Source organism: Ptychodera flava, chromosome 6, assembly GCF_041260155.1.
Source record: "Ptychodera flava strain L36383 chromosome 6, AS_Pfla_20210202, whole genome shotgun sequence".
In the NCBI taxonomy this organism is placed as follows: Eukaryota; Metazoa; Hemichordata; class Enteropneusta; family Ptychoderidae; genus Ptychodera; species Ptychodera flava.
This window is the reverse complement of record NC_091933.1, coordinates 4,049,521-4,062,121: the sequence shown is the minus strand read 5'-3', so window position 1 is coordinate 4,062,121 and position 12,601 is coordinate 4,049,521. Positions and strand designations below refer to the sequence as shown.

Below are 12,601 nucleotides of genomic sequence, written 5' to 3'. Positions count from 1 at the left end.
GGCTATATACACTTTGTGATGGAGGGACTATGGTTTGGCCAATGTTTATTGGTGGTGTTTGCATGTTTTATTGAGCAGGTAGCAGGTACTGAATGTAGAGGGGTCATTGGCTACACTTGTTAAATGAACAAGGAAGCTTAGCCCTGATGACAAACTCTACCAACATCAAAGCAATTTATGGGATCAATGGTGAAAATATGAGATATATGCAATTAACCAACCTTGCCCTTGAAGTTGCCTCAATTAGATCAGTAGTATTAGGGGAAGCCTATATTGTGAGTGACTTTTTTCTTACACCAGCAATTTGATACAAAATTTCCATTTCATAACGCCTTTCTTTAGGTTTCAAATTAATACAGTTTGTTATATTATCGAAACTCTTGAAAAATGGAAACTGTCATTACATATACAAGCAAAGTTACATTTTAGAGTTTGCCTTTCTTTGGTGATATTGTAATTGCCCTGATAGCCTTTTCTTTAGATTTCCTTGCATGCATACAGACTCAAAAGTTCATTAATCCATCAATCCTTTCAAGAGAACTTGTCTCAAGAAGAAAATTTGTACAATTTTCTGTTTCACATCACTTCATTATTCTTTGTTGAGACAGTGTTTAATTTCTGGCAGCTATTGAGTATATCCAGCATTTAGAAACATTGAAAAAAAATATTGTACTCTTTCTGCTATTATGCTGTAATATTTATCAGTGTGGATGAGATAATGCAATGAAAATCATTTCTCTCTTCAAAGATAGCTTAGTTTTGCTAGAGAAAGCATAGATTTCCAAAACATAGCTTTGCATTTATCATTCAGTCGACCACCCCTTTGTTTAACATGTCTTTTATATTTGGACCTAACTAGATAATTGGCAGCTAAATTATGCATTTTAAGCACACCCTATCATTCCACTTCAGTGCAAAATATCATTAACAATATTAATTAGCCCTATCACCACCATGGTTTTGCCTTGTGCTATTTGTTTTGAATGTTGATGTTGGACCTCCACACTTGGAAATAGGGGTAAACTATTGAAAGGTCAGAATCACTCAACGTCTATATAGTGTACTTGAAATTGATAATTACAATACATGTATTGTCATGATAATGTTAATATCAGTATCAAATGGTTCTTTGATTTTCAACTTTTTCAAGTTTGTTGAACCTTAGAGATTGAAAATTCTGTTCAAAGAAATCAAGACATGCCGTTTTCAGCAATATTGATTCATTCTGGACTTTGTTGATTCTGCATGTCACAGTGTAGCAGTGAATGATCTAATGTCAACAATGTCAATATGTCAGTCACAGAATGCCGAGATGTATCCATCACTAAAGATGCCATGCATTCATCAAATAACTGAAATATTTGGGAATGCTCATCAGTCTAGCTGAAAATTTGTGCCCAACAATCCGGAGGTGTTTTCATGTAAATGTCCAACTGTCAAGTGGTGACAAGTTTTGTTAAACCTAAAGACTTTTTTAATGCAATTCAGGTGGGTTTCACCAATGAATTAAGTTTAAAATTGCAGTGCTACTTTGTGCATAGTGTAAGTTTATGCTGGAAGGTTTTATAAATTGTTTGCATACATAAGTAATCATTTGTGACTATGACTTTATGCCTCATTAAACTGAAAGACACAGCCACATAGTGTGTCTTAATGCCCTACAAATTCATCTTGTAGATCTAATTATCATATCTGTTGCATTCCACTCAGTCAATTCAGCTCAGATCCTTGCAAGGCACTCATTTCACCTTTACAGCCTGGATGTTGACATTTTTCTCATCTTTCTTAAGTTTTATGCAAGTAGTATATCTTGCTTCAAAGCAAAGCAGAAGTCCTATACAGGTATTCATTGTCATCACAAATTAAGTACTAAAAATTGCAGAAAAGAGTGCTGCTGAAGTTTGGATATAGCAAACATGATCCATGTACACAGATATCTCTATGCAAACGGCAGTTTACTGCCATGTTATTATTTGTTGTTATCATGTTTTCTCATTGTCTTGTACAACTTACTTCAGTGGTTCGTATTATTGTTATGCCCTTGGATTGTTGTTGAGTGAGTGAATAATATTTGTTGACACAGTATTTATTTGTGAAAAGTTCCCTGTTGGAACTGATTCTGCAGTGATATTTTATTGGGATCCAGTTTGCCATACAATGGTAACAGCTGAATTCCTACTCTTAAGTAATAAACAAGAGGGTGGCCATTAAATTCTACTTTGTTATGTGTGTACATTTCTTTATTGTTGTATATTTACAAACACACAAAAGACACCATTAATACACTCATCTGTGTTCACATATACTAGTTTGATTATAGTGAGTACATATGTGTGACTGTACATCAAAATGATCGGTGACCAATACAAACCGTACAAACCGGATCAAGCTCTTCAAATATACTGTCAAAACACATGACAAACTACAGACCAGATTACCCTGACGATTCTACAAAGCAATTTCAAGGTCAATTGTACAACATCACAAAACAATATGAAAATAACACGAGAAAGACAGTATGAAATTGGATATTTTTTTTATTCAAAGCTGTAAACTAGGAACTACACAGCACTTACAGTAAAATAAATACAGCCCACGTTGACAGAGGAGCTAGCTATCATACTGATTATCCAAATAAAGATAACACATCCTATCAATATTGCTTGAGAAGTTTTTTAGAACTGTTCTCCCAAATCTGATATCACACATCAATATTGCATGTAGTTTATTAATGAGTCAGCTACAGTAATTGAATCCATACATGTTTTCATGAGGTTTCAGGATGGCGGTACCCTGAATATTTGCCATTGACTGGTTGGATTTTAACAAGGCAAATGGCCCGGGGTTGACTGTTCTAGGACTTTGTCTATGTTCTGCCATTTCAAGGAATTCTGACTCATCATTACAAATAAATTTCCTGAAATTTTACACGGAAGTGAAGGAAAGGTAATCACTGTTCTATGGTCACTTTCAATATCTGCTATTATGGTAACACAGCCTGTATGTCATATGATGGCATGTGGAGAACAGTCCCATGTTGTGTAAAGAAAATAAACTATAGAAAATAAACATACATGTGAAGGAAGTAATTTAGAATGTTATTGGCAAACAATTTTTAAAAATACATAGGTACTGATAATACGTTTTTTTAATATTAAATTGTCCATAAGTAGAAAATAAACAACCTGGCACTGAACGCTGAGGACTTTCAACTTCTGTCTGCAGATGAGAAGAGAGCTTGTATGCCTTGAAGGAAATGTTACCATCTTCAACGATGGTGAATGATAAAATAACACTAATTGCACAGATCTCTCCCTTTCCTATGTGAATGACAGAGCTTGTCCAATCTGCAGACAAATGGAGAAAAAAGATGCCTTACTTGGATATGATCTGCTTGAAATGAAACAAGAAGACTAGTTCTGAGCCACATTGATGGATTTCACGCATAATTCTAGGCAACACTGCAGAATAGGTGTTTTTTTCTGAAAATCTTTGCTGCAAATCACATATTCATTGTGATTACAGTACACGCATATGAATTAAGCTGATGGTAAAATCTTGCAGAGCTTTCTCTCTTTTGTTTGGTGTTGCTTTTCGTTTTTGTATTTTATTCTGGAAATAGGGTTCATATGAATTTTGTTAAAGTCACGTGAACCAGTGAATTTTGTGTACTGCCATGATATTTCAAACATCGACTATGTGTGTACAAAACATTGCAACTAGTGAGTGTCTATATCTGCACATTGCAGTGCTATTTTTCATTGCATCTTAATGATACAAAACATCTTTTGATAAAGATATGCTTTTCACCAAATGGTTACTTACAAACATGAATGTCATTACTGCGTTATCTTTCTTATGCATTTTGTTTGACATAACCATTCCTGCTGTGAAATTACTCCACAAAAAAAAACTGATACAGCAAAACTTTCCACCAAATGCTACTGCATTTGGTTCACGATGATTAGTTGACAAGCTTTATTGAGAATACATCAAAATGGAACTCAAAGAAGCACTGAGCATGAGTAAATTTGCTTATAAGTAAGGACTCACCTGGCCCTGGTAAGTAGTTGCATAGGTGATGCCTTGTGATGCTGCCTGTGGGTCTATCAAGTTCCCTGCGGCTGCCGCCAATGTGTGTGCAGCTGAAAAGAGCCAAATGAATCAACGTATAGATGAGCTGTCAACAAACACTGCAAATCAATTAATCAATTGACAAATGAAAATTCTGAGGGATACTGAACTTTCTCCATGGTCACAAAGCTTACCCAAGTATATATACAGCGACTTTTGGCTACAGATTGCACTAAAACCACAGTTTCTTTAGAATAATTGTCAAATGCAGTGGTCTTCAATAATGAACTGCTTGTGCTTAGTGTCTTAGTTCTTTTTGAAATATTAAGCAATATATTTATATTACTGCTCAGGATTTTTTCTTTTTCTCTAAACTGCAACATGGTGAAAACTGCCCAGGTTAAATTTTATCACATCAGAACAAATATACATTTAAAGGTCGGGGATTCAATCCCAGGGATTGAGTTTGTTCTAGTCTGTAAGAGGATTATGGAGGTGTCATAGCCTTTTATGTTCCACTGAAATTGTAATCTAGTAAGTAAATTTTCTGGCAAGACAATCTGACGTCTGACCGATGCCGTTAAGAGGACATGACTTTCTTGATAAAAATATTGACTTGGCAAGATGTTGCTTACAAAACTGATCTTCTTCCAATTCCTCTGCTATCCTCTCAGGTGCACCTGATGCAAGTGATTTTTCTCCCTTCATTGACTGAGCAAGAAAAAGGTGTACATTAGTGTTGATATGAATTGGTGGTACAGCCATACAACAATAACCAACAAGAGGTTTTCTCATTTCCTTGACTGATGGGGAAAAAGATGTCCTGCACTTAGTGCTATGTTCATATTCAGTTTCGCTTTCAGCACATCAATTTTTATTCACAACATGTACTTTAAAACCTGTCAGCAAAAGTACATAGTAAATTGTTCAGGGAATAATAGTTTTTTATAGTTTGAAATGAAATATTACCAACGACAGAGACAACTGAATACTGGCACTGTATCAACAACAGTCACATCATTATGAACATGTTCTCACCTCTCTGTATTTTTGAAGGTATGTTTTGAGTGGTTCAACATAGTTATCAAAACCCAGCGTCGACATTGCAAACAATATGTCTTCTCCGTTAATGGTCTTTCTTTTCTCTTGATGACATCTCTCGCTGGCTCTGATTGGCACTTGGAGTCAAGGTCATGCTAAAACTTTGAATCATCAGATTTTTCTCGATAGACATTCATAATTTAGGTCAGCAGACCAGGAACCAGACACTTCAGCAACATACAACTACGGATGCTGTCATCAACTTTATCAACTTTTTGACTAACACATGATTTCAAAGGCATAAAGCCTACACTGGACAGTGGGCTGAAATATTGACTCACTTTCTATCAAAAACTTTCAAAAAGTTTTTTTTTCATGAACAATGAGACAATATGCAAATGGCAGATGTACTAAACAACTTTGTAACTTTGTGACACCTTCACAATTAGAAATGTACTATAATATTCATTGACTTTTGTCTGCTGTCAGATGCTATCTTGTTCTTTTGGAAAAAAAGACTGGTCATATGAATCTGATCCAGCATGTGTCTAGAATCATAGAGAGAAAATTCTGTAGTTTTCTTCTTGATAACTTTGCTGTATTAGGAGGAAACAGATAATTTCCAAAGATATGCATGGAAACAGATCAACCTCACACAAGATTCAATCTTTCAAATTGTCAGAAAACCTCCAGTAGCAATCAATTAACAAACTAATTACACTGTTTCAAGCTATGATTAACGGTACCGGTAGTTGGTTACTATACCCATTGAATTTCTGGGAAATCTGAATCTTAAAATTCACTCCTTTTTAAGATTTATATGTAATCATGGCCTCTCAATGTATCTGACACTAATATCTCTTTGTGGAAAGTGGAGGGAAAATTTCCATGAACAGCATATGCAATGATAAAATGTACTTCACTAAATGAAATTTCAAAGATACTGCCAAGTACAAAACTTTCTGATGAGCTGATATATCTAAAACTTCATGAGTTTTCAAAACTAAAAGGACAATTGAAATCACCATTCAATTGCAGAAAATCACTTGAAGAGTGAACAAATACCACTGCCTGAAGCAATTAGAAAGGATACTCGCTGGTTATAAAACTGATGAATTCTGACACACATTCTTGGACACACTCTTTGGCATCTTTGGCAATCTGAAAAAAAGTTGACCTCAAAGTTTACTGAAAGATATGCAGCTTTTGTTGACCTTGTAGATGATTTTATTGAAAGATACATATTTTAGCCAAAAAAAGGAAGTTAATCACATTTACGTTCTATGTCACATCGTTTGTTCTTCTGTAGTCGGACCAGGCACATTTTCAGATCACTGAAGTTATAGTATGCAGTATACTATAGTACCTTAAGCTAAAGTACCAAAAGTACAATAATTCTCTCTACTATCAACAGCCTTTGTTTACAAAACCCTGAAATGTAAGGGACCATTTCAGATTGTCCAAGAAGTTCAAAAAGTGAAATTATGTCATTTAGGCAGAAATGGTTTTCCACTTAATTTAAAGGCGCCCTTCTCAATCCCTGGTTCTTGCATTAGTAAATGTGTCAATAGCCCATTAACAGTTTGTCATTCTTTTGTTTTCCATTGAATATTTCATCAAGTAACTAATATTTATATTAGATAAATCTGATAATTGAGTGGGGGCTTTAACTGTGAACTTTTGCATTTTCACTTGTGACCCACAAGCATTGTTTAAAACTAAAAGCTACTTATACTTTCTATTGATGGCTTTACTGCAATGTGTTAATAGATAGAGAGTAACACAAGACATGCAAAGTGGGAACACAACATTGAACAACCCCTGGCGACATTTTCTTTACGGTAAATATCACATATTTTACAATATGTATATACCCTTTATGTGTGTGCATATAATACGGCTGTTGATATTTTGTATACAACTGACAACTATCTGACAACATTTAACCCTTTCACCACCATGGTTTATCCCGAATCCATTGTTTTCTATGGTAAAGTTGGACCTGTATAAAGGGAACTGGGGTGAAAGGGTTAAAACAAACTATGCAAATCATGTCCAATCTTTCCAAAGCAAGATATATCTTAACAGCACAGAATTATTGAAGTATGTCCGGTACTTGAATTCTAAGGACTAACCATTCAAGATATCATGGTCAATCTCTAAAAAGCAAGAAGATACTCCTATGTGCCTAAGAAATGCAATCTTTATGTAACAGAGAAGCTATTCATAATGAATGCAGATAAGTCCAACATGTTAAACAGGCATTCTGAGTTGGTCTCAAAGAAGGCAACAAGAACGCAAATTTTACTTGTCAAATTTCCATCCAGCCAATCACCTCAAATGGTTTGACCCAACTTGATACTTAGCGCCTGAAGCATATTTCAGACGATAAAATCTATCTGACGATCATGTGATTGCATGAAACTCAAGTAATAGGTACCAAACATACTTTGTGTGTGTGTGTGTGTGTGTGTGTGTGTGTGTGTGTGTGTGTGTGTGTGTGTGTGAAAGAGAAAAGGTTCTATGATGACATCTATGAATTACCTTGCCAGTTTTGGGGATGGATTTCTTCATAATTCTGTTGACATTAGCAATTGGTAAAAATCTGTCTTGTTCTCTGAGAGGTGAACTGCCTCCCTTTTCTGTTTCATCACCTTCACCAGCAGCACTGTGAATGCTCTCATCTGCTGCAGTACCACCTGCAATTATATTGTTCAACATGAGGGGAAAGTATTTTAAATTTTACAAGCACTTTGTTTTAGTAAAAATAACTTCACTTGTGAAAGCATGAAATGGATGCAATTTTTGTCATAAACATTTAACTGCATAGGGTTAATCTCAGTGTTCTCCCAAGCATACAATCATAGTGGCGTAGTCACCACTCTGTTTCAATGTGCTGTCACTATGCTTTGGTACACTGTGATCAATCAGGTCGCCATTGTCAATACTTTGAGCTTTGACTTCTGTACTATTGCCAATTATTATTTTTAATTTGAAATAAAGACTGTAGATTTCCATGAACACAACACCCTTTTTGTGTGAAGTATTGTACAAGATTAATTTTGAGGTGAATGATTGCTCCGCTCACACAATCAATGGATTGGATAGGAAGGTCTATCCATGAGGGCACTCCTACACTAACTTCCTTCCAGCCTAGTTTACTTGAACCTTAGATCATTATGATTGAGGAGTTTATAAACATATAGAACCCTGATTATTTACATAAAATTGTCAATTCAGATGGTTAAGCTTTCGTCCTTATTGTTTTCAAAGGTGAAATTACACTAAGATACACAGAATTCTCAGTAACAACTACAAACCTGCCTTCACAGATAGATAACACTTGTAAACAGGACATAAACACAGCCATGCACTCTTTTCTACCTTCAATACAAACTACATTCATGGATCATACCATTGACATCATTAGGGTAGAAATCTTTCTCCTCTATCATGCGATCATACACAGAAATTCCTACCATTGTCATACCTTTTTGCTCTAAAACCATTGCATTGACAAGACAACTTCACAAAAGCTACAATCTTATAGCATAACATTAAGTTTTTCATGGTTGGTGCAATTTCTGCATGAGTAAATATTTGAAGATATCATTGATTATAGAATTATATTACCCAAATTGACAGAACAAAATGAGTCACTGAGACTGATTAAAAAATGTCTAGACTACTTGATAATGATATAATCATAAGGGTTGCACAATGCATTACTGCCGAGTGCTTGTGCCTGTTAGCCGAATGGGGAAGAGCGCCCCCAATCAATGACTTTCGATAACATATCATTCCAATAGTGCAGTGTTTAAGCGGACAGTAGCCGTAATTTTTGATGATTTTTGGAGTACTTTTGTTTCGTCTATTAATGACAGTTACTTTTTCAACTCATTAAATCATGTTGAATTGCCCAGTGTCTGGATTATTAACACAGTCTATATGTGTAGCCAGGCTAAGGTAAAAAGAACTCCGAGCCAAAACACTTTGTCTAGAGTCAGGGCTAGGACTGTTATTGTTGACAAGTAAAATTTATCACAGAGTAAAATGTTGATGTTAATAATAATATTGTACTTTACACTTTACAGACTATGTTGACAAGCTGAGAAATGGGTATTTTAACGTGCTTTAGGCAGTTAAACAAGAAAGTGTGGTTGGTTGACTCACATACTGTGTACCGGTAATAAGAATACTCAAAGATATTGTCAAAAGATGTAGCTGCTGTTCGTTTAACCCTTTTCCTCCCAAGTCCATATTTCACCATCAGGTCAAGATGATTAAAATTAATGAAACACAACATATTCCATATGGTGTATTTTAACATAATACTGTACATTTGAAAGCTGTTGAAAACTTTTTACAATACTGTAAACTTGATTTTTTTGGAAAAAAGATGCTATAACAGACCAGGCTGATGGGAAAGTGATACTGTCTGGCAGGAAAAGGGTTAATGAGATGTACAGTGTAAGTGAAATAGAATCAATTTGAACACATACCATCAGGATTTGACTGTACGTACAAATTGTAGTCATTTGATATGCCAAGACTTGCTGTGTCACCATGGTCAGCACCCTCTATGACAGCCATGCTATTGAGAGACAACAAAACAATTGCAACAATTACTTGTGTACTTGCATTATTGGTAATGTTTTGGTTGATATTAAATTTTAACTTCATTGTAGATAAGAGTCAAGTCAAGCTCCACTTATACACTATATAGTAGCACTGTTCAAACTGAAGACAGGTGACTTACTCCAATGCCTCTGCTCCTTCTCCATGTGCTTCTGTTGCCTGTTGAAGAGCCGTTTGATCTTCAACTGCCGTATTATCTGCTGTGCCTTCCATTCTATGACTGTAAAGTTAGAGACTTTTGAGTCATCACCAGTGGTTAAGTGACAATACCTTACAATAAGGGATGGCAAAGTGAAAGGAGAACATACACATAGCAGCACTTTGGTTTCAGATGGGCTGACCTGAGATTTTCAAAGTCATTATTACCAAGTTTGGCTTGCCGCATTCCAATAATGAAGTTACGTTAGGGGACGAAAACATAACCACAGTTTCTAAAAATATTTATCAACCTCAGTGAACTTAAGTAAACACCTGTATAACATGTAATTTCATTGTTACTCTTTCTATGTTGAGTTTTTTTTTCCACTGATGAATAAATTTTCATTGATTTTACATCAATTTGCAGTGTTTCCTCATTGTTCAGCTGTTGCTTTTTATTACTGTTCAACATACACAGGGAGAAATTGCTTTATGATACATCTGAGACAAAATAAAAAATGTGAACAAAGTTGGATGAAAAGAAAAAGGATAAAAGATCCATGCCATACAACAGAGTGTGTTACATTACAACTGCGAACGACCTACCATTAAGTTATGAATCATAAAAAAGTGGCAAGTCTTTGAATTCTGAGAGTTACTGAAAGGTTTAGTAACTTATCACTACAACCACTATTCTCCATGAATGAAGGAAGACTTTAAGAAATTGGACTCCATAGCCCCTTTAAGTATTTTTTCCAAATACAGAAAATGGGTTCGTTATAAATTTGAATACAAAAATATCATTTTTGAAGTGTCATGCTTACTTCAGCATTAGGGCCCTACATTGTGTTGATTATTGAAATCATGTCAATATGACATTACAAATACTGTTAATGTCCTAAAAAGAGCTACATAATTCATTAAGGGGACAAAGTTGCTCTTTTTTAGCTTTTTCGTAATTTTGTTTGAAATAAAAGTAGTTTGTGTTGTTTGACTTCTTAAAATATGCTGAAAAAGGGTCTGCACAACCTCAACTCTACTTGCAGCAAGACAAGATTAAACATTCAGTAAAATATTTTACAGTTTGGAACAAAAAAATCAAGTTCCGTGCACAACTTTTACGTTTTACCATGCATTGCTGAACATACAGTTTGGATGTCATACAAGCTTTTGTGCAGAGATCTTAACTGACACTACCCTTCACATCATAGATGAGGATTGCAGCTTTCTTTCACATTGTGGCAACATTTATTTATCATAAGAATGCATGTAGGTATAGGAAAAATTCATTTTGCCAAGAAGTCAGAAACAAAATCATCTGTTTTGCACTTTTCAAAGCAGTAAGTTTTGACACTTTTTTCAGTTACATGTATATACTGTTTCAATATTGTACGCCTAGTGACTTCATGCAAGTATTCCATGTTAATATCAAAAAAAGGTACAAAAAAGAGCGACTTTTGTCCCTTTAAAGCTTGACAGTCTATTTGCCATTACTTTTCTGAGATAGGGAATGATTTTGTGTATTGCAGAGACAAGTCAGCAATCTTTAGTATTAATTTTTATGGTTTGTTGTGCACATGACAAGAAATTTACACTATTCTGTCGAAGAAAATAATATGCCAAGTGCTCAAGAAATGCATGTAATTCAACCACATAAAGGATTCCATAATACAATTTATCTTATGTATAATACATATTTCATCATCAAAGTCAACATAAATATGTGCTATGGCTTATTACATAAAAGAACTGCCTTGGTAAATGGCAATCATGATGTAACCAAGTTACTTTCTGAAACCGTTGCTACTGTTACCTGTAGTAAATTCACATCTACACACAAGTACAAGGCATGCTGTGTTTGTTTCATCATGGAGGTAGCAGAGAAACTCCATGGTTTCATTTACATGTAAGGGATGGGGAACATAACAGCAGGTAACAAAATTTCGTCCAAGTGAGTAGTTACATCATAGTACATATAATAATGGTAGTTGGTGCCCAGGATTTTTACACGTTTGAAAAAGTCGAAGTGAAACTGAAAGCGCAGCCTGTACTGTTGAGCTTCCCTGCTTTTTGAGATTAATAACTCTGTTCACAATCTACTTGCACTTTGCACTGTTACTGTGTTAGCATGTACGTCTTACATTCTCGACATCAGTGTAAAGAACATCCGTGAAATTTGCATTCGTTAAAATACAGGAATTACGTTATCATTATTACTCAGATACCGGGGCCAGATACTCTATGAGTGGTAAAAATCTCTTTTTTTTTTAATTCCTCCTTGGGTCAACGATATATCACAGCTTTACGCGGCATGGCGTCTGTCAACAATGAGCGGCCGCGATCACTCGAGAACAAAGTGATGCATGATGAGTACGGCGGGACTGCGATCTGCACAGTCATGACTCATGCCTAATAATCTTTAAATTTGGAGCTCAAAAGAACTCACCGTAACTATTGGTGAAGAATGACAAGGCCTGGATGATTGTTGATCTACAAGTTGGTTGGTTGGTTTGGGTATTTTAACAAGACAAACTGTCAGCCAGTAAGCAGCAAGTATGACACTATTGAAGAACGCTAATGGCTGGTCGTGTAGGTGGGAAACAAAAGACTACATAGTCGCCGTTACCGTTACCAACTTGCACCCCCATTGTTGCAACCATGGCGTTAAATATGGAGGTAGAACGGAACACATGCACATCTATGCGAGTAT

General features: G+C 35.4%; 1 protein-coding gene across 1 annotated transcript; it reads right to left on the bottom strand.

Moving 5' to 3' along the window:
• Window positions 1-1,837: 1,837 nt before the first annotated feature.
• Window positions 1,838-12,509, bottom strand: LOC139134631 (nuclear transcription factor Y subunit beta-like). The gene is made up of 9 exons (XM_070701566.1): window positions 12,338-12,509; window positions 9,875-9,973; window positions 9,618-9,709; window positions 7,660-7,814; window positions 6,209-6,276; window positions 5,113-5,242; window positions 4,710-4,785; window positions 4,054-4,145; window positions 1,838-3,347 (listed from the first exon to the last, which is right to left on the bottom strand). The coding sequence occupies exons 2-9, from the start codon at window positions 9,964-9,966 to the stop codon at window positions 3,321-3,323; spliced, it is 732 nt and encodes a 243-aa protein (XP_070557667.1). The 5' UTR covers window positions 9,967-9,973; window positions 12,338-12,509; the 3' UTR covers window positions 1,838-3,320.
• Between the last annotated feature and the right edge of the window lie 92 nt (window positions 12,510-12,601).

What these genes read in the sequence shown, in the direction of transcription:
- LOC139134631 (XM_070701566.1), bottom strand. Translation starts at nt 9,966, where the DNA reads ATGGAAGGCACAGCAGATAATACGGCAGTTGAAGATCAAACGGCTCTT. An exon ending in CCATCCCCAAAACTGGCAAG is followed by an intron (nt 6,277 to 7,659) that starts GTAATTCATAGA and finishes ACTTTTTTTCAG; the next exon opens with ATTGCCAAAGATGCCAAAGA. An exon ending in CAACTACTTACCAGGGCCAG is followed by an intron (nt 3,348 to 4,053) that starts GTGAGTCCTTAC and finishes ATTTGTCTGCAG; the next exon opens with ATTGGACAAGCTCTGTCATT.